The 22432-nt window shown below is 30.6% G+C and overlaps 2 protein-coding genes and 1 non-coding gene across 4 annotated transcripts; all 3 read left to right on the top strand.

Annotated features, from left to right (window-relative positions):
* Positions 1-1416: 1416 nt before the first annotated feature.
* LOC101500913 (calcium uniporter protein 5, mitochondrial-like) lies at positions 1417-4238 on the top strand. The gene is made up of 2 exons (XM_004490684.4): positions 1417-2472; positions 3537-4238. The coding sequence occupies exons 1-2, from the start codon at positions 1906-1908 to the stop codon at positions 4020-4022; spliced, it is 1053 nt and encodes a 350-aa protein (XP_004490741.1). The 5' UTR covers positions 1417-1905; the 3' UTR covers positions 4023-4238.
* A 2461-nt stretch (positions 4239-6699) lies between these two features.
* Positions 6700-6772, top strand: TRNAF-GAA (transfer RNA phenylalanine (anticodon GAA)). The gene has a single exon. It is a non-coding gene; the product is annotated as a tRNA-Phe (tRNA).
* Positions 6773-8050: 1278 nt separating this feature from the next.
* Positions 8051-20135, top strand: LOC101500603 (sister chromatid cohesion protein SCC4). 2 transcript variants are annotated; one of them, XM_012713020.3, is made up of 13 exons: positions 8051-8540; positions 9221-9372; positions 11592-11733; positions 12176-12298; positions 12447-12948; positions 13274-13312; positions 13407-13531; positions 14617-14763; positions 15145-15234; positions 15336-15460; positions 16924-17129; positions 19255-19379; positions 19467-20135. In XM_012713020.3, the coding sequence occupies exons 1-13, from the start codon at positions 8328-8330 to the stop codon at positions 19659-19661; spliced, it is 2184 nt and encodes a 727-aa protein (XP_012568474.1). In that variant the 5' UTR covers positions 8051-8327; the 3' UTR covers positions 19662-20135. The 2 variants fall into 2 exon arrangements, with proteins under 2 accessions (XP_012568474.1, XP_004490740.1); XM_004490683.4 differs by having other exon boundaries at positions 8052-8540; positions 13410-13531.
* Positions 20136-22432: the final 2297 nt, after the last annotated feature.

The following is a 22432-nucleotide window of genomic DNA, read 5'->3' as shown; positions in this document are numbered from 1 at the left end:
GTGTATAAATATTACCTAAATTCTGTAAGGAATGGAGGGTCATATATTTTTTCCTTTAACCAACTTAAATAAACAAACTCATCGCTAAACTAAACACAATCGGGAAACATAACACCCTTAAAAAATTTCTAAACCAAAGTTATAATATTTAAAACTTGTTACAGTCTCCGTCCTACAATAATTGATCCATTTATAAATAATATTGTCTTAAAATAAATGATAACTTCTATTTTTAATGCACTTTTTTTCTATGGTATAATTAATACTACTTACATCATCTTCAATATAATATCTATCACTATGCATATATGATATTGATAATGCATTAATATTTAACAAGGATAATTTGGTAAAAGTAATATTCTCTATCTTATTTTCTATATTTTTCTTAAGATATGTGAAATAATCAAATATTTTAGTTATTATGAGATGGAGCAAGTAAACAATAGCATATAAATGGGAAAGACCACAAAAATCAAAGTAGGTTACCACAAACCCTATACAAATTCTAAAATAGATGAGAAATAAAGGGACAGAACAAACAAGAAATTCTTACAATTGTCATGCATATCTTTACCTAGATGATCTACAATCCACTTTTTAGGAGAAGAGAGGAAATAGAAGGCGAGAATGTTGTTCAATTTTTTCGCAAATTAATAGAAAAAGACAAAAAAAAAAACATAAAGGGCTTGCGTCCAAGTTTGACCGAGAGAAAAAATAAATAGATGAAATTAAAATTTTTACGAAATACAAAGACTAACTTGATTCACTTAAAATGAAGAGATTGCTAAAATTACACTGAGTAACATAACTATGGGAATGAACGAGAGAATAATCTAGGGACTATAGTACGCTTTTATAATTTATCAATCAATTTAGAGATATTGATAGTTTAAAAATTAAATTTACACTTTAAATATAAATAACTAATATTTTTAATTAGTACTCATTTTACAATAAAATAAAAATAAAAATAATAATTAAAAAATTGACGTATTTAATTAAAAATTATGACTATACATTAATTTTTTTAATTACCCTTTTTATTTATATTTTATTTAAATGTAGTATTTTTCTTATATTTACATCTAAATAGTAATTTTGATACACTCCTTGTTTGATCTATATCATCATATTATATTATGTGTGATACGTTACTATTCCGTTTCAGTAATTGATTTATTTATAAAAATAAATATCTTAAAGAGTTGATTGTTTTAACTTTAAAAATAGTATTAACTATATTTGTGTAAATTAGTATAAATAAATTATAATTGTGTAATTATACTCTTTAATTAATGGTAAATCCATCACTTATAATTTAATTATTTTTACTATAGATTTATGATAATTATATACACAAAATCACAAATACTATAAAAGGCAATACCATTAACTCAAGTCATATGAGTCGGATGAATCCGGACAACAATATCCAAAACCGAGTCCATGTCGTGTCTCTTCCTATTTCCTACGCAAACACAAAGTCTACCTTCATTAACTACCAATCAAAGACGAGAAGAATGTTAGCTATTCAAACGCGAACATGACTCATGGAATGTATTACTAGTGGTTGGTTATGACTTTATTAACTTCGTCAACAATGTTCCTTCCCTTGTGCCATTGCACACGCTTTAGCTTTCCCTTTAATTTCCCAAATTAGTTTTTTGCTTTCTTCTCTTTCCTCTTCTATTTTCATTTCTAGAATTTTTAGTTACAATAAATGCACAAGTTTCCTTTTTTCTCTCTATTTTAACGGTGTTAAATAAAAGAGTGTCAAGAAAAAAGATGGGTTGTTGTTACAATGGTTTTTCATGGGGATAAAAATATTGGGTAGTGTTTATTTTGGTTAATTTGTGTTGTTTTAACATAAAGTTTTGATTTTTAAATTTTTGGGTTTTGAAAATGTGGAGTAGATGGTGTTATGGTGGTGGTTTTGGGTTATTGAGGAAAAGGGTGTGTTCTGTTTTCAATGGAAATCATTGTTATGGTGGAAAGATTCAACCTTTTGATCCTTTTCTATTTGGTGTAAGGGATTTCACAATGGAGTGTGGTGAAAAGAGAAAAGGGGTTACATATTTTTCAGATGTTGTAATGAACCAAATGAAGAGGAATGTGTGTTCTTCATCTTTTGTTTCTTCACCTGCTGGTAATAGCGGCAACTCTAATTCATCAGAGAGTGGTGGTGGTGGGGGTGTTAATAGCAATGGTAATGGTAATGGTAATGGGAAACAAGACACTATATCATTCTGTGAAGCTAAGAAGCTTATGAGATTGGTGAATGTGGAATCTCTTAAGATGAAACTTGGTATGGATGGTAAGGAAGTTATTGCTTATAGTGAGCTTGTTGAAGCTTGTGAGAGTATGGGTGTTGCTAGGAATTCTGACGAGGCTTCAGCATTTGCTAAGGTTTTAGATGAAGCTGGTGTTATTCTTCTCTTCCGAGATAAGGTTTATTTGCATCCTGATAAGGTTTGTATTTAACTTTTTATTAGTTTTTGGTGAATTGAGTTTGAAGTTAAGTATATGTTATTACTTTTCTGTTTGATTGGCTTTTGTGGGAATCACACCTAAAGCATATGACAAGGTCAATGTTTGTTACCATTAGTACACATCGCCAAATGCCATCTACTTCCTCTTTTCATGGTCCCCTAGCTTTTGGTTAGACTTGTGTGGAAGCTTTGAAGATATAAAGCTTTTAGGCCCTTTGTAGTGGTGAATATGGAATTGGATTCTCTATAGCCAAAAGTGACCGTAGACATGATCTCAGTCTTTAAAAACAAATTAAAAGTCCAAATCTTGAAATTTTATTTTAACCATCAACCATTAGATTATTTTTCTATAGTTCAGGTTTGTTTAACCGTGTGAATTTATGATACTGTCAAATTAGAATCAAGTGTATATATAATTGTGTCAGTATCTGAGTGCTTCTTTAGAATTCTGCTGCCAAACCAAATTTCTTTTAGGAAGTGTACCCAATATCAACTTTCATAACTATGTTTAATTATATAGGGTGTGTTTTGCATGCTACCATCCATCTGCTATATAAATTATAAACCTTATCTGCTAGTGCTGAATTGAGTATTGTTTTCTGAAACTAAACATCTTAAGAAAATGGTCATGTAAAATGACAAATGTTAAAACATTAATTAAGAAACCAAAGTTGAAAAATATTTACTGAAAAGTGCTGTTTCTAGGCTTACAAAGCATCATATTCGGTAGATATTTTTTATCTGTGTAGCACCGATACTTCAGATTAAAGATGTGTCTAGTGTTGACATGTGTCAATGTCCGACACCAACACAACACTAATACATATAGTGACGTTTCATTTTTCAAATTATTATCGATGTTTAGAGTTCTAATATATGTGTCTGTGTTAGTGGTTTATAGCTTTTCATTCCTTGATTAAGGGTATTTTTCCAAGATCCTTAAAAAGTTATGCATTTGGCTTTGAATTTTCAGCATGAATGTATGTTGGTCCAAACTTGCTGATTCCTTTTGTGTTGCTTGGCCAACACGCAACATGTTTACAGGTGGTGGATCTGGTTAGAAAAGCAGTTCCGCTAGCACTAACCGAAGAGGACCATCCTATGAGGGACGAATTAAAGATACTACTCGAAAAGAAAGCAGAAATCGATGTGTTAGCGCATAAGCAGATGCGCCGTGTCCTATGGTCTGGACTTGGTTTCGGCGTAGTTACTATCAGTATGTTCTTCAGGCTAACATTTTGGGAATTCTCATGGGATGTAATGGAGCCTATTACATTTTTCACAACAACAACTGGTATAGTTATAGGCTATGCTTACTTCTTATTCACTTCAAGAGACCCTACTTACCAAGATTTCATGAAGAGACTCTTTATTTCAAGACAAAGGAAGCTTTACAAGAGGTATAACTTTGATGTTGAGAGATGCAAGGAGCTTCAATACAAGTGTAAAACACCTTTAGATGCCAAAACCATTTTGAAAAATCGAATAGGTGTGGATCTTGATCTCGATGATGCTTTACACAGGGATTAACATTTTTTTCAGATGATTTTATAATTTTTGTTTTCTTTTTTTAAATTAATCTCTGTTTTTTTAGAATTAATTTTGTTTCTCTCTATTTTCATATTGGTGATGAGAAGCTTATTCTAACTTATGTTTTGGCTTGTTACTTGTGAGCCACCAATTTTTTTTTTACTTATTTAACTGTTATATGTACTTTAATACAAAAGATGATTACATATTCTTCCATTTGTAACATCTCATTCTTATTTTACTTGTGACATGAGCAACGGTTAAGATTTAGTTACTTTCATAGTTGTTATTGTAATGAAAGAAAAAGATGTAATTCTAATGATCTAAATATTATTTTTTTGTCGTAAAATCATTAATATATAATTCAGTCATAATTAACATTTTTCAAAATTATTTTGATCATAATGTGGAGGTGTTTCTTTTTAGTAAATTATCATTTATATATATATTTCAATTGTAATTTTCTATGATTTAGTATATCGCAAATAACATATTAACAATTTTAATTTTAAAAAAATTTATATCTATAACGAAAATATGTATAATTAATTCTATTCTATAAGAAATGAATCCATTAGGGAAAAAATAATTGTTAAAACTATCAAATGATTTTTAATTCTTCAAATAAAATTTCACACCAAAATCATAAGAATGATAATATTTTGGCAAACTTTAAGATGTTTACAACTTGTTTTCAAGTTTTTATCAAATAATAATGATATAATATTTTAATATTGAACAAAATTTTAAATAATTCATCTGTATATATATTTTTTTTTTTAATATATGTATATACTAATAACAAATATTGCTTAGATATAAAAAAAATTTGATACTCTTTAAAAATTAGAGTCTTAGACGGTTGTTCATCTCAATCGACTTCAAAACCATCTCTTTTATGTAGAATTTATGAAAATAATTTATGCGCATCGAAGAAATAATATGTTTTGGTAAGTTCATACATTTATACGGTGATATTATTAGTATAACCGTTTGTCTTATATGATTTAATGTGTAAGCTATTTTTACCATTAAAATGACAAATATGAAGGTCAACTTTCCATAAGATTTGTATAAGTTTCTATAAACTACTATGAAAATTTTATAAAAATAAGATAAACATGCATGGACTATTTGACATTGGCGTGAGTAAATCGTTGACTAGGGTTTTATATTATAAAATGCAAATTTAACAACAATGTCTCAACTGTGTGACATGGGTTGAAGATGTCAAAGAAAATCTTGTGGTTTATACTCTTCACCAACTTATTCAAATTTGAGTTTTTAAGTAACTTCATTTTGTCTATATATATACTTTTATAATACTATAAATTCATCAAAAATTCAATCTTTCAACTTAATTATAAATTAAAAATATACAAAATCAATCATAAAATTTTATACTCATAAACGAATATCAAATTAAACTAAGTAAATTATATCATTATTCGAGACTCGCCATTTGTTTACGACTTGTCGACCGTTCACAGTGATGGTGACAATGAAGTCATGTGCGGGTTTGAAGTAAGAAGAAGAGAATGGTTTGTTTGAGTTTGAAAAACATAAAAGTTAGTCTGAAATGTGTTGGAGAATAGTGGAAAAATAACAATTTTTTAAATTGGACTTAAAAAATTGTACCTATTTTAAAATTAGAATTAAATCAGTGTGTTTTTCGAATCCACCCGAATTTACTGTAAATTCGTGAATTTACTTGTGTTAATTTAGTCTTCATAATGAATTTATCAATTTTAGAATCTACCAATGAATTTGTGTTATTTGTACCTGAATACATAAACTCATACAAATTTACAAGTTAATATGCGATTTTGGTAACCTTGCTCGTGACTCCAACATAGCCACCATCACCGACGAGAGGGAAAAATAGATGGATGGGGTAAAATGGTGTGTTGTATAATCACTCATGATAACTAATAATAAACATCGTTATACTTAAGATGTTAGTTCAATGATAAAAGTTTAGTCTTATAATTTTATGATGTCGATGTCAAGTTCAAATCTCTTTAAAAATAGTGGTAAAATAATTATTAGTGACACTTTGAATAATAAAAAATAAATAACTAATCACATTTTTACATTAAACATTAATTATAGAGAAATGATAAATTATTTTTCAATTAAGAAAATTCCTCACAAATTTTCCCATATAACATATTTTTTTTTTTCAAAATGATAATCCATATTCTTCAAACCTCCCACTACATTGGTGGTTTGTAAGGAAATTATTATATGATATCCCTTGACAAATAAGATATTGTCAATTTTAACTAAAATTCCTTAAGCATTTCATCAAATGTCCATACAAAATATGCATATTCCTTTTTAATGACTTAATCATCTCAACTATCACATGCTATGAGTTAATAGAAAAAGTTGGAGTATGAGAAAGATCAAAAAGAAAAGACAAAGACAGTCGTGTGGGATAATCTACCGGCCTCGTAGTAAAGGATTCCTAAGAAAACTAATCTTAGAAATATATTTCGAAACCATCAAATAAACACACCCTATAACTTATAATAAGGAACCAGTTTATAAATGTAAAAAAAGCACTTGCTATTATTAACAGATTGAATTTAAGATAAGGATAGTGACGGTGTGTATGAACAAGAGTGATGGCGTGTATGCAGAACTATGTTTAGATAACAATTGATAACAAGTTGCGGGGATAGCTCAGTTGGGAGAGCGTCAGACTGAAGATCTGAAGGTCGCGTGTTCGATCCACGCTCACCGCATATTTTTTTTGGTTTCTCTGGAATTTTAGTTAGTTACACCTCTACTCTCCGTGCGCATGTTTAGTCTTCATTAAAAAAATCTTTTACAAATTTATCATTAATATTTTTTAATTATTTTTTTTCCTTCATTGTTAATAAGTCTTTTCAGTAATTTTTATTCCTAAATTATTGTTGTCAATCATACGTGGAATATTTTTTGTCACGTCGTTAATATGTCTATTTAATACTTTTCAATATAAAAATATGAAAAAAATTATAACTTATTAAATATAATTTATTACACAAATTATAAAAGATAAACATATGTCCTAGATGAATTACGTAAAAAAATGGTCATTGACGGTATAATAAGAATGTTTATTTGATTATTAATAAAATAAAAAAATTATAATAACTAGCTATAATATATTGTACAAAACCATACATATGATAATCAGTGGTGGATCAATAACTTTTCTCTGGTAGGGCATAAAGTAGCATATATATTTAGATAAAAAAATTATTATTTAATTTTTGTGAAATATATAATTATAATAATTAAATAAATTTAAAATATATAATAACTTTTATAAATTATAATTGTTCTCTATAAAATTTCATATTTTAAAAAAATATTAAATAATTCTTTAATTGATTGATGTATATATAATATAAAAGATTTTATGGATACTTAAAATAAGTTAATAATATTATTTTAAAAAAAATCTTGTGAGGCAATAGCCTCACTTACTATATAGTGATTAAAAAATGGTCATTTACAAATCAATTGATTAAGATAAAAAATTACCAACCTCCACTAGATAAATAATTGTCATTTAGTTAAAGATGATAATTTAAGAATTAATTTAAGAAAAAAATGTGTATTTAATTAGATTTTTCTAGTTTACCTTTGTAAAACTATGGATAATTTATCCAACATCAAATAAAATGTGTCCCATAAATAAATTTATGAGTGATGAAGTACACATAAATTTGTAAATACTACTTATACACTTATTTGTGTGGCTATTTATTGAATCATAGATAAATTACTCATAATATTTCAAAGACGATTTAAATCTTACCATTTAATTATTGTGTAAAGCATACAAGACAGTCTTTGTTTATAGACTAAGTTTTTTTTGAGTCAAATAAAAAAAATTATATTATAGATCAATCACAATTATTAATAATATTAATTTTTATCGTAATATAAAATAACTCCATAATAGTTGATAATTTCTTAACCTTGTAAACTTTTGTAAGTGCATACCATTTAAAGTGTTATTATAAAATAAAGTTAGGGTGTGAATAGTAGTCCCCGAGAACAAGCCCAGCAAACACAGAGAAAACAAAAATCGGACAGTTTTCCTTTTCTTTTCCTTCTCTTTTCACCGCTATTGACTCCATTGTCTAGTCTAGCTTTAAAGTTTAAACAACACATCCACCCAAACCACTTCAAACAAAAAAAAAAGTTGAAACTGAAATTGAAAAATTAGGAAATAGGGATATTTAGGAGTTGAAATTGGAGGTAGAATTTAGGAAAAGGGTAAATTAGCAGAAAGAAGAATCGGAAATGGAAGCAGTAGTGGAAGGACTATGGGGATTAGCAGAGTATCACGAAAATCGAGGCGAAATCGGAAAAGCAGTTAAATGCTTAGAAGCAATATGTCAAAGTCAGGTTTCATTTTTCCCAATTGTTGAAGTCAAAACTCGTCTTCGCATTGCAACTCTCCTTCTTCATCATTCTCACAACGTTAACCACGCTAAATCACATCTCGAACGTTCCGTTAGTTTCCTTCTATTTTCTCTCTTTTATTCATATTGCAATTTGCTTTTTTATTTTTTTAAATTAATCTTCCTTTTTATTTTATTTTATGTCAGATTTTTTAAGTGAACTATTGTGAATTAGAAAACATGAAATGTTTGGTAGGGATGCAATATTTCTAGAAATAATGAAAACAAATCTTTTTTATGAACCACAAATACCAAACACAATCTTGATATATCCACACTAATAATAATAATTTGAAAAAATGAATTAATTTATAATTTTGTTAGTTACACCCATTTTATTTCCAGTTACACTCAAAAAAATAACCTTTTGTACTGACTTCAACGTATATTTTTAACCACGTTTACATATGGTACGTGAATTAAGTTCACCTAAACTATTTGAGCGCGAAAGGAAATAAAAAAGGTGTAACTAGTAAAATGGATTAATTGACTGTAATCAATGCGTCTATGTCATGTCGGTATTGGACACCGGGACACACATTGTTCAAAAGTGTTAGGTCCTACTAAGATTCTTTTAATATTTTCATTGTTTTTAGAAATATTAATATTTATTCACTTTAAGAGTCTAGTATCTCAAGTCATATTATGACGAATTTTAGAAAACGAAAATAGAAAATGTTTTGACAAAATAAAAGTAGACTAAATTTAAGTTTTTTTTGGACTTTTTTGTAGCAATTGCTTTTGAAGTCTATACCGTCTTGTTTTGAATTGAAGTGCCGAGCTTATAGTTTGTTGAGTCTTTGTTATCATCTTGTTGGAGCTATTCCACCTCAGAAACAAGTATTGTATAAGGGTCTTGACCTTACTGCCTCTGCTGGAAAAGAGTATGTCTCCTATACTACGCTTCTAATTTTACTACTTTTTTGATTAATGGAACCATGGTTTTAAATTGTGGTTGCGTGGAAATTTAGATATTGTGGTGTGGAGATTTTGAGAATTTGTTTCAAATATTGGCTGATACGGTTTCAATCGCAGTCAAATTGCGGCTGCTTAGCATTTTTTAAAACCATGAATGTATGAATGAAACATCTTCTTTGATCATCAATAGGGTTTTAGAAAAGGTTAGTAACTGTGGTTTGATGTGACATCAAGGTTTTTGATATTTCTGCGGGCTGCGGCTACTATCAATATTAAGGAATGTGAGAAGATCACAATTTATAACCTCGGTCAACAATATCTTTTTTGTTTTATATTTCATTACCTATTTTTTGCAACATTAGAAACCATTATGTCGCGGCCTAGATCGCAATTTTAGACCTTTATTTAAAACCCTAGTCTTCATCTTGTCGTGATCCTAGATATTGTGGAGAGTTGCTGTCAAATGCGGCTGTACGGTTTCAATCGCACTCAAATTGCCTTCACAGACAAAAATTCACGATGTTGCGGCGTGATCGTGGTAGCAGACCTTTTTTTGAATCCTTTAATGGAACACCATATTTTTTTAGATAGAGAGTTTTAAGAAAAGCTCAGCAACCGTGATTTGGATTGTGACATCAACGTTTTTAATGTATCTGCAATTGCAATTAATATCAAGGATTGCGGCTGCACTGCAAGTTAAAACCTTTGTCAACAATGACTTTTGCTTTATTTTTGTTAGATCTCGCTTTCTTTGAGTTATTGGATTGATCAATCTAGCATCCTCAGCTTGGGGCAATACCTTTGTAGGTTGTGTACAAAACGGCTTCTAAACCTTGTTTGGTTGAATAGATATAATTATGATTTGTTGGATACTTTGGACAATGTTAGAGCATATTTGCATGGTTTAGCTTTGGTGCGGGATTAAACGGGCTTTTGAACAAAGCTAACTTATTGTTATTTTTGTAAAAAATGCATTGGGAAGTTTTTTTTTCCTGTTTGCTTTGATTGGAATCTAATTCAAACAGGCTAGTTAGTACATCAGATAAGAATTGGTGTTAAAAATGCAGTGTTTAATGGTGGGAAGCAATATCCGTGTCTGTATAAGAAAGATACTGAAACAGATGTCGAGAAACAGTGCCGAAAAATATGGATATAGAATATCACCCTCCAAGTCTAAAAGAACTGATCACAATTAGTTCCCTCTTATTTACACTTGTTGTCTCTCCCTAAACTAACTGTAACTACCACCCATTTTAACTGGGGTCTGCTAGCAAGTAGCTAATGCGTTGTCAAGTAGTAGCACTTTTGCGCAGTGAATATGAACAAATCACAATTGTTTCATGAAACACTATTTAGTACAAAGTATTGTCAAATAGAAGCTATAGCGACACTATAACTCTGTAGCATAGTAGAATTTGAACCAATTGTTATTTTCGTGATGCGTGATTGACAACACTGGTAGTTCCAGATGGTAAATAATAGGTGTATTATGCTCCATTTATAAATTTCAACAAGCTTGGTGTGTGTATTTATATGTTTTAACTTGAGGGAGAGAGTATAAAAACAATAGCCATAGCCTGTATATAGTAAATAGTAATGGAAAATGCTGATTAGTATGAAAGGAAATTCATAAATTGTAACATCTACACCAGAGTGTAAATTGTCAAGGAAATGTTCTTTTTTTTTCATTCCATATCCTCAATCATGTCTGCTTTTCCCTCTTTTCATGCATTTGTACCATTTGTCTTGTACTAAACAGAAAAACTCAATAGTAATAATATACCTATACCTACATTTTTCAGCATGGAAATTATCTTTTACTTTTTCATTTGAGTATTCGTGTCTGATAATATATATGTCAAAGGTTCAATATTTGATATTCGTGAAGAGGTGGAAAACTTTAATTTTTTATTTTTAAATTCGGTGCTTGAAATAGTAAATTATTTATCACATATGTTTATAATATGTTATATTTTATAATTACGACTGCATTGCACGGCATTTCCCGGCGAGATTGCGCCAGAGAGGTGCGACACAGTGCCTGGCCACGGCTGCGTGGTTGGTCACCATCCCACTTTCGGTGTTGGCCGCAACACTTCGCTATCTGGGATTAACTACCTAGAATTTTACTAACCAATGCTGCTTCTACCTGCATGTTAATAGTCTGTTGTTTATTTTGTTGAAGGATTTCAACAAAGTTGTGGTCTTGCAACTTCAATTCACAGCTTGCAAAGGTTCTGTTAATTGAAGGGGACTATCGGGGTTCAATATCCGTCTTAGAATGTGGGTATGTCTGTGCTACTGAAGTACGCTCCCCTGAGTTGCAGGTTAGTTGTCAAAGGTTACAAAAAAAGACATCTCCTTTGCTTCCTGCTCTGCTCTTTGCACTAATTCATTAGTTAACTGAATTCTTACCATTAATAGGTAGAACCTTCTTTTTTCCAAAAAAAAAATAGGTAGAACCTTTATCTTTCCAAATTTTGTCCAAAAAACCCCAAAATCACTTTTTTTATTAATATTTTTAGTAAAGTTATAACATAAATATAATTAAAACTAAATTGAAATTTGCAAATGAATAAATCCACCCTTTTTTTTTCTTTCCCTTATTCTTAACTCCTCACTTTCATCTTTTTTACTTTCTTCCATTATGACAATCTTACTTCTTTTCACACACGGTGCGTATAGTAAAGGGTACTCCAATTATGCTGAGTTGGCTATAATATTGCCATTTGTCTGTCTGTAATTCCTTGTTTTATTATAATGGACCAGATGTTTTTTGCCACTTCAATGTTGCATGTCCACCTCATGCAATGGAATGATGATAATATGGCCGAGCTTGAGCAAACTGTTAATAAATGCAATGAGATTTGGGAGTCAATTCAGCCAGATAATGTGAGTTAAAATGTTCTTTGGCTTCTTGCTTTTCCTTTTGTAGACAATGTACTCCCACAGGCATGTGTATGTTTTCAACTGACCTATACCATGATTCCTTTTTATTTTAATCTAATGCCTTCCTCCTTTGCTTCCACACAATGCTCAGAGACGACAATGCCCTGGCTTGCTCTTTTATAATGAATTACTGCACATATTCTATTGGATGCGGCTATGTGATTACAAGAATGCTGCACCCCATGTAGACAATCTGGATGCTGCTGTGAAGGCTGATAGGAAGCAAGCACAACATATGCAAGAGCTAGTGAAGGAGCTCAGTGCTTTAGATCAAAGTCTATCCAGGTCTGATCTTCACTACAGGGAAAAGGTAGCACTGTCAGAAAAGCAAGCAATGATTCAAGAACAGTTGAGAAAAATGAATGGGTTCAGTTCAATTGGGCGGGAATCTCTGGAACCAGTATATTTTGGGAATGGCAGAAGGACACTAGGAGATAAGCTTCAGTTAGCACCACCTCCTATAGATGGGGAATGGCTCCCTAAAAGTGCTGTCTATGCATTAGTTGATCTAATAGTTGTTATATTTGGGCGCCCAAAAGGACTTTTTAAGGAGTGTGGAAAGCGCATACAGTCTGGGATGCTTTTAATTCAAGGTTGTCCAGAAACTGTTTTTGATCTGCGTGTTTGTGTAATTTTTTCTTGTTTTGGCTTTTGATCTATTTGTCCAATCATAGCAGTAAAATGTCTTTTCTTCTGGTTTCTAGGATCTAATGTCCAATGCATTTTTGAAACACCATTTGATTAGAAGCATCACTCTGAAATTTTTCATTCTGAAAGAGTGATTGATGAGTTGTTTCTGTTATCATGCAAATTGATTTTCATATTGTTCCTTGCTGGTGTGCATTGCTGTGTGGAGACTAGTAATCCTTGCCAGTTTTGACTCATTTTTCTTATAGAAATAATATTTCTTCCTTGCAGATGAGTTAGTGAAGCTTGGAATTACTGATTGTGTCAGAGGTGAGATTCATTATTCTTATATTACCTTCAAGATTCTTATGCTTCCATGCAAACAAGGTTTTCATAAGCAACCTTATTGAAATTTCTTGTTTAGCAGAAGTGGACTTGCAACACTCTTCTATCTGGATGGCTGGAGTATACTTAATGCTACTAATTCACTTTCTTGAAAACAAAGTGGCCATAGAGCTCACACGAGCAGAATTCGTTGAAGCACAAGAGGTTGGTTATGTTCCCGTTGTTTTTATATATTTGGATTCCTATTGTACATTTTGTGAGCCCTAAGGACGAGCAATGTTATTAATGGCTGATGGTGGTTCCTGGTGACAAGCCCATAATCATTCACAAAATGTACTGGACAGCATTGCGACCTTCGGTGGGAGTATGGTGGCTATAATAAAAATATTTCTCTCTCTCTCTCTCTCACACACACACACACACACACACACAAAGTATACTAAAAAAGTTGTAGAACATAATTTTAAAAACAAGAAGAAAAAATAACCGTTAAACAGAGAAGACAAAATCATATAATAGAAACTCAACAAAAATAAAAGAAACAGGACCCTGATATAATAATATTCTTTTTGCAAAACATAGACTGAGAAGCTCACAATTTACAAAACAGAGTGAAAGAAATAGAGATAGATTTCTATGTAGAATAAGAGAACAAGAAAAGAACAGAGGAACTTAGAAAAATGGAAATAAATAATACAAAAAGGAGGAAGAGAAAACATGGCTTGCTTGCACATGATATACTTAAGAAAACTGAAGTCATTCGCAATGAGCTATTCACTGGAGATTTGTTGTTCACCAAATTGGGCAAGTGACTAGTGAGAGATGATAGAGATGTGTGGGTAAGAGGCGAGGCGACAGAGTAGTGCAAGTGATCGATGGCAGAAAAGTTGAGTCAGTTGTGTGCAAAATGGGTTTTTAGAGGTTAAAACAGTTCAGGTTTGTTTTGCCCATCTTTCTTTTCCCTTTTATGTTGATTTGGTGCTTTTTTTACCATGCCCGTCATGGAAATAGTGGCGGCCTTGTAAAATCCGCCCCAACATTGCCTCAAAATGGCATTTTGCAATAAAATTGCCACACCATTCAGTCATGACAGCCATTTAAGAACATTGAGGATGGGATTGAGACAAAGTGATAGATTGCATTTTATTCTGTTAAACTTCAAATCTCATTTAATATCCACCAAGATGGCTTGCTTCTGGTGGTATTTTTCTTGTACCAGTGTATTGGATTTTGCATCCTGTTATACTTCATATTTGAAATTATTAATGGCATTCTGTGCAAATTTTCAGGCTTTGGTACAGATGAAAAATTGGTTCATGCGGTTTCCAACAATATTACAGCCATGTGAATGTATCATTGAGATGCTTAGAGGCCAATATGCTCATTCTGTTGGCTGTTATAACGAAGCTTCCTTTCATTATATTGAAGCAGTAAAGGTATATATAGGATATGTCTATAACATAGATGTGATGTTGTGAATTATTGAGGAAATGATATTTTCATTTCTTGAATCAAAATGGTTACAAATTCTGGTTTAAATTCAGCATTACCTAGTCTAATAAATAAATCAGAATTAAATAGGAGGAATTAACTGTACAAGGTCCCTTGATATTCACTACAGCTGTCCTATATAATATATTAAATGAATTACAGAATAATCAGTCAATAAATGACTTATCCTCAGCCACAATTTGGAATTCAACAGATATTTTTGTAGTGATCAAGATGTAGTCTTTACAGTTTTGTAATTGTGATACATTCATATGCTGGGTTGCGGAAACGGTCATCCAGAAATAACTCTACATATTTTGGTGTAGCTTACAGAGAGCAAATCAATGCAAGCTATGTGCCAAGTCTATGCAGCTGTTTCTTATACCTGCATTGGTGATGCTGAATCTACTTCGCAGGTGGAATAGTACCTCTAATTAAATCAGTGCTATTTACTTTTTTTTGAAGCAGGTTGATCCCATGAATACTATTTTTTGACCAAAAGTTAGTTTGCCTGCAGGCACTTGATTTGATTGGGCCAGTTTATGAAGTAATGGATTCTTTTGTAGGAGTTAGAGAGAAAACAGGTGTTCTTTTTGTTTATGGTCTTTTATTGATGAAGCAACAAGATATACAAGAAGCAAGGTAATTAATTTTTCATGTAGTTTTTGTTCAAATTTGATCAGGGTTATTTGTCTGGACGTGAATCCCCAATTTATAGTCTTGTTTATATTGGAAATGTTTTTCTTTCTATATCTATTTGATAGAAAATGATATAAATCAATGAGGAAGATTTCCCAAGAATTCAGTTGAGTTTATCTGCAAATACAAAATATAATGTTGACATGTTTCTGCTTTGTCGGCATCACAACTATAATTCTTCAATTTGTTCAAATAACTTATTTTGAATAAGATTATTTTGTATTCAAAATCGCTTATCATCACAAGCTTTCTGACAGCTGGTCATATTTATTTTTAAAAATAATAAGCAAAGATTACTAATTAGTTTATGTCTGCAAATGCAATTAAAGATCAGAGAACATCTGTCTTAAAGAAAATATTTATCACACATTCTCAGTATCTCGTGATATTGATAGAAACCAGCTGGTATATTTCTGTAAAATGAAGATTACAATTATATTCTTTGGATATTTGAGAGATCCAGAATTCTCCCAATAGCTATAGGCCCCCAAATTCATAGAAATGCCAAGATAACCAACCCCTACGACTTTCATTTATTTTATACATAAAATAACTGCCCTATATACATAAATAAACTGCCATTGCAGTTACCAAACTGACCACAAGTCAGTTTCTTATTCCCATCTTATAAACATGCTATTATAATAATATATAATATTTATTTACTAATAATAATTATAATAATGTATAATATTTATTTACTAATAATAATAATAGTCTAACAGATATTTTGAATTTGCACATGTCTGAGTGAAGAAGACTGGAATCACAAAATTCCTGAGCTTGAAGAGGGATACAAATCAGTTTAGAAAATCAGACCAGACTGTCCAGTTCCACCAGGAAACTGTTGAACTGGCATTACATCTGGTCCAGTCAATACTCATATCATAATTGTTTCAGTTAAAAACTCCAGTCAAATGGAACTCTGGCTCTGACCAGTCAAATATTTAAACCGGCTGAAGATGGCCTGGTTTTGGTGGCTAAATATTTTTCTAAAATCAATTCCCACAAATTACCTGCACAACAATTTTCTTCCCCCTTTTCTACAGACCATGTGGCTTTCAAGTTTTTCTATTGCACTTTTCAACGGTCAACATTTGTTTCATGTGATGAGAATGTCCACCATTAATCAAACCTGCTATATATAGTGCGTCTAATCTCAATGTTCTTATGTTATTTTTGATAAAATATATTTTTATCTATGTATCCACATGAAAGAATATCCTTTACCTATATATTTTATCTATAATTTAAGATCCCCAATTTTACTATTGATCCTTGATTCTTTTATTTCAACGGTTCAGTTTTTTAAACATGAACACAAACAATAAGAATAGTTTCTGCGCCTTAGTTTGATGTTTCTTTCTATTTCTTCTACCTTCGTCTAAGTTGCAAATTTGTTGTAGAAATCGCTTGGCGAGGGGAGTACAGCTGACACATACTTATTTGGGGAACCTTCAACTTATTTCCCAATATTTAACAACCCTTGGCAGTTTGGCCCTTGCAATGCATGACACTGTACAGGCTAGGGAGATATTGAAATCGTCTCTGACTTTGGCAAAGAAGCTTTATGATATTCCTACTCAAGTCTGGGTGCTGTCTGTTTTGACAGGTACCTCTCGTAATAGTTATTGATTGCAAAATAACTTTTTAATTACTTTAAATGTGTCAAAATTTTGTAGATCACACTATTTTATTCTTGTCTGTGTATTTAGATAGCTTCCACCATGCCTTGCATTTCTTGCAGTGTGCTCTGTTCTGGTTTGGTGATAAACATTGTTTAAGGGCGGGCTTTTTGTCTCTGAACTGCATGGACTGATTGTTAGTTATACAACAATCTTTTACTTGTTTGAGTGTTACTTTGCATGGTAATTCTAGGCCAGATTCTTTTTGGTTTTAGTTATCCAAATGATCTGCAAGAGGTTTTGACAGATGAAAAGGCACCTTCTTTTCTGTGGTTATGTCATCCTGATTCAATATTGTTAACAAAGTAATCCCCTCTGTTGCTCATCTGTCAAACTTTGTCATGGGTTATAATGGGAGAGAGAGTGGAGAGGCAGCTTTTTATGTGTAATCTATTTGTTGACAAGAAAATATTTTTCTAAGGATCCTGTAGATATGGTGAACTTTTTCTTTGTAAGAGCTGTGGTATGGCTCGATTGGTCCAACCTGTCAGATTAGAACCAGTGATCCAAGAAGAATATCATTGTTTGGAACAATTGATTCCAGCCCTGTTCAGCCTCATTACTTAGGCTCAGAAATCTGCCATGGGAGGCAAATTCATAAATGGTTATGGGTTATGTCATTTTCCCTTGGGTCCACATTCCCTTCTGCACAAAAACAATTCTAGTTTTAGGTTTGTTTGTGAAAGCAGAGTCTCTCAGGTTGGGAGCTCTGATGCCATATGAAAATTTGAAGGTAAACTCTCTTGTTCATTCATCAAATGAACATACATATATAAGACTTCTAATGCTAATTCTAGTAATAAGTGATAACGTAAACTATCCTAATCTCTTTTGACTTAATACACATGTTCCTAAAATTTATAGATTTCCCCATGTGTAGGATGTAGTTGTTTTTCGTAACCCCTTGCCCCATTTCCCACTATTTGATAAATTGATTATATTCTTAGTGAATTGCTGTTTGTTGCAATTTTTTATGTCCTCAGTACCTCATTAATCTCTGATTTAGTATACCTACTTTCTCTTCTTGATCCTATTCAGCCTTCTTTGGATATGGTTGAAAGTATCTGGACCCTGAGTTATTATGGAACCTATACCTGTCAATACTATTTTTTTTCCCAGTTCCATCCTCTCCTTGTGCTCATTCTGACCTCACTAATCTTATCAAGGAAGCAAGTGGCTTTCAAGGTCAGGATTTCATTTGATCTGGATTAACTCGATTATTATTAGCGATCTGATGTAGGTTCGAAGATTCGGTAGGAAATCATTTTCTGATGTGTCATGCTTTAGCAGTTTAAAGGCCTAAGTACTTTATTTTTACGTTGTTCTCCTGCCAAAAGAATTTGGAGTTATTATTACTTAACCAAAGTTAGAAATGTAAGAAAATGGGAGAAAGCGTCGCAAAGAGATTCTCAATAATAAGGAAAAACATTGAGGAAGTGTTGTCTGAACTGCACCGTATTATAAATGAATGAATATGGTTGATTATACCCATGACTGTTGATCTTTGAGTTAACTCAGAATCGTAGAGTTATAATTCTAGGTATAAAAGTCAAGTCAACTTGCTTTGTGTAAACTTGAGTAGACTCGTATAGATTTTGCAATTTTGCATAGAATCACAAGTTTGAGGGTGCATGAACTAGTCAATAACATAATGGTTATTTTCTCCCATGAATGCCTTAAATGAAAATGGTCAATTTTTTGTTGTTGAAAAGCCTAAAATGGAACAGCTGAATGATAAGGCTGCGTGGTGCACAAAACATTAACTTCTCTATTGTCATGGTATTTAAAATTGTGATTCAACTCACAAGCTCGCATGGTCTTATGCGTAGACTCTCGTGTTCGAAACAGTAAGTTAAGCTCATTAAATCTCTGTAGACTCAACACATTTATAGAGGACTAGCTCGGTACTTAGCTAACACATTCGCTGTTAGATAGTGGCAACATTGATAGACATATTGATGGTGGATGAATGTGTTTTCTTCATTTCTTTCTTGTAAAGATTTTTTTTTATTATAAAAAATACTCTACGAATATACTTCTCGGTTCTTGCAGCTTTATATCAAGAATTAGGAGAAACAGGAAACGAAATGCAGAATGTTGAGTTTCAGACTAAAAGATCTGAAGATCTTCAAAAGAGACTGGCTGATGCACAAGCATCCATATATCATATTGAAATAGTAAGCTAAGCTCATCTTGACAAAGCAATATTATGTGTGTTTAGGTTTTTAGTTAATTAAATTTTGTTTCACCATTTTTATTAACAGATTGATAAAGTAAGATTTGAAGTTCAAAGGTTACATGAGTTTGACATCAAGCGTGCAATGGCAGGCCCAACTGTGGAAGTCAATCTTGATATTCCAGAATCTATTGGCCTGTCAGCACCCTCACATGCTCCATCATCATCAAGGCTAGTTGATATAGATGGTAGTAATAAAAGACGTGGAAAACGGAGAATTTAGTGTTTTCCTCATTGAAGTGAACCCTGTATATTGTTGTGAATTAATTACAGGTAATTGCTCGAAGGTGCAAGCAGGTTGAAGAGTTTTACCGATAGGTTTCATCGTACCTCTTGTCCACAAGGCTGTCTATCATTCATGCATCGCTGTTAAAGATCCTGTACAGTTAATATAGTATGTACTCATAAGTTAACTGAGTAGGATAGATGGTAGAACTCACTGGTTGACATGTTACAAATAGGGATTTTTTTGTATCTAAATAGTAAAAAGTAGAATAGGTTTTATATAAGAGTTAAGTCAACTTCTTGTGTTCGATTCAGCTATTTATAGCATTTGTTTTTAGTTCATAGATGTCATTTTGGTTTCTAATTTAGTGATGTCATGTTGGAAATCAATTGCAAAAGTGTTGAGCAAATAGATTTTCATGTATACCAAAAATTAAATATTTATCTTTGACAAGGAACATCGTTTGCCCTATATCCTTTCACTGCAATGCAGTATGGTGTGTCTGGTGCTGAGATGTTTGCATTTGATTGTTCAAGGTTGGAGAAACAGGGATGATAAGTTGTTGTATTAGCAATTACGCTAAATGCATCCTTATCCTTTGAAACCTTTAAGTAATTTATTTTTAACAAGTTAACAAGATATATTTGTAATAAGTTAGTCATTTAAATCAATAAATGTTTACGTAGTTAACTTTTTAAACGCAATTCATTACACAAAGCTGATGTGCAATCTCAAACATCAACTACAAATAAAACTTTTGTTGTGTTCAAGAATGTTAGATCATCTAAACCATCCAGATTAAAGAAGACAATAAGACAGTCAAAGTAATAGATTTAAGCATGTTTATTTTGAAGTGTAAATGTTTTTTTTAATGTTCTGTTTTGGATTATTTGGTGATAAATTGTGAAATTAATTTGAATTATATAAAAGTTCCTTTTTTTAATGTTCTATTTTGGATTCTTGAACATTAAGTTTTTCTTTTTTTAAGATTAATCACGTAATCGTGTATAGACTTGAAGGATTAATTTATTGTAAATCGACTTAAAAGATTAAATTGTTAAAAAAAAATTAAATGAGAAATTTGTTAAAAAAAAATAACTTCCGAGAATCAACATATATGCATTTATCAAGCTTCCATGCCTTGGCTTCAATTATCCGTGCTAGCAGCCTTTGGTATTTGGGACAATGCTTCCTATCTGTAATCAATGATGACAATGAAAAGTATGGATAGTATACCCTAGGAGAAGAAGATAAATGATGACCACCTTGATTGATAAATATGATGGAATTATGAGTGTTTTGTTTTGATAAAAAGAAAATGATTATGTTAAACAAAGATACAATAATAATGAGTTGATTTATTTAGAATGAAATAAAAATAATAGTTAATAATATGATATATTTAATTAAAAAATTAAAAACATTAATTTTTTAATAATTCTTTTTACTTATGTTTCTATCAAAATAGTCTAATATAACTAAGACCGTGTAAGTAGCATACATAGTTCAATGTTTTGTAAGTCGTGTAAGTTTTTTTTAATAAAGTGATGGAAACTAAAAAAAGGACGACATTACTTAATATTTTGTAATATAACAAAATATAAACTTAAAAATAATAATAATAATAATAATAATAATAATAATAATAATAATAATAATAATAATAATAATAATAATAATAAAGGACTAATCAAAAGCTTGAAACTAAGAAAATAACTTTGCCTTTAAATAAATTATATAATATTATGTTTTTAAAGTTATACACATTTCTAAATGCTTGTACAGAAAATCAAAAAATATAGATCATTTATAAGATTAGATGAATATTTTTGAATGATTAATATGAGAGATATATTATTACAATATTTGATAGAGTTTCTAATAATTATATATTTTAATTGCATTGATTGTTTTTGAAATTGAGACAAAATTGACTAAAAATACAAATAAAATTAATTTAAAAAACTAAAGTGAAAAAAAAAACTCAAAGGACTTTAGCAAAAAATTAGATTAAACTTATAAAGGAATATATATGTATTTTTTTCTTCCAAAAACCAATTTACTATTTTCATTTTTCAGAATTTAAAGTGAGAAAAATGTGAAAACTAATATTAAGCCAATTTTTTTTCAACCTAACATTTCATCAAACAGAGGTAGCTTTAAGTCACTTTTTGATTCAGAATATCTTTTTGTATCGTTTTTTCTTTCATTTTGTTCAAAATAGTTTCCACGTAGATTTGATTTTCTTTCGTGTTTTTTCATGATTATGTTGGTTTGAGTGCGACATTATTTTATTTGTTGTCTTGGTGCGAAGTTGTTTGATTTTATATCCTATTATAGTATTTGTTTGATTTATATTAACAAATCGATTTTCATCAATTATAAATTCACTTAACTAGTGTGGATCCAATACCAAATACGAGATAACTAATCTTCGAAATAACTTTATTCAAATTATTTAAAAAAAAATCAATTAAAGCAATTTGATCCATGTGGTATATATTGTAAGTGAATATTGTCAAATAGTTGTGAGGTTATTACGTAAATAAATTTTATTAAAATAATTTTGAAAAGATGATTTTTTTTAATATTTGATTTATGTACCATTTTTGTGATCATATTATAATATAGTTATTAATATTATATTTATATGTTACACATATAATATATTAGATGATATGTACATAAATTGATCTATTTTAGTTTATATTATAGTATTTGTAATTTTATATTCTAATCTAAGGGATGGAATAAATATTATATATATA

Source organism: Cicer arietinum, chromosome 2, assembly GCF_000331145.2.
Source record: "Cicer arietinum cultivar CDC Frontier isolate Library 1 chromosome 2, Cicar.CDCFrontier_v2.0, whole genome shotgun sequence".
In the NCBI taxonomy this organism is placed as follows: Eukaryota; Viridiplantae; Streptophyta; class Magnoliopsida; order Fabales; family Fabaceae; genus Cicer; species Cicer arietinum.
This window is presented reverse-complemented; position numbering and strand designations above follow the sequence as displayed.

Coding starts and splice junctions, on each gene's coding strand:
- LOC101500603 (XM_012713020.3), top strand. CDS start 8,328: ATGGAAGCAGTAGTGGAAGGACTATGGGGATTAGCAGAGTATCACGAA. Junction 12,949..13,273: donor TGGGATGCTTTTAATTCAAG/GTTGTCCAGAAA, acceptor TCTTCCTTGCAG/ATGAGTTAGTGAAGCTTGGA. Junction 15,235..15,335: donor ATGCTGAATCTACTTCGCAG/GTGGAATAGTAC, acceptor GTTTGCCTGCAG/GCACTTGATTTGATTGGGCC.
- LOC101500913 (XM_004490684.4), top strand. CDS start 1,906: ATGTGGAGTAGATGGTGTTATGGTGGTGGTTTTGGGTTATTGAGGAAA. Junction 2,473..3,536: donor TTTATTTGCATCCTGATAAG/GTTTGTATTTAA, acceptor ACATGTTTACAG/GTGGTGGATCTGGTTAGAAA.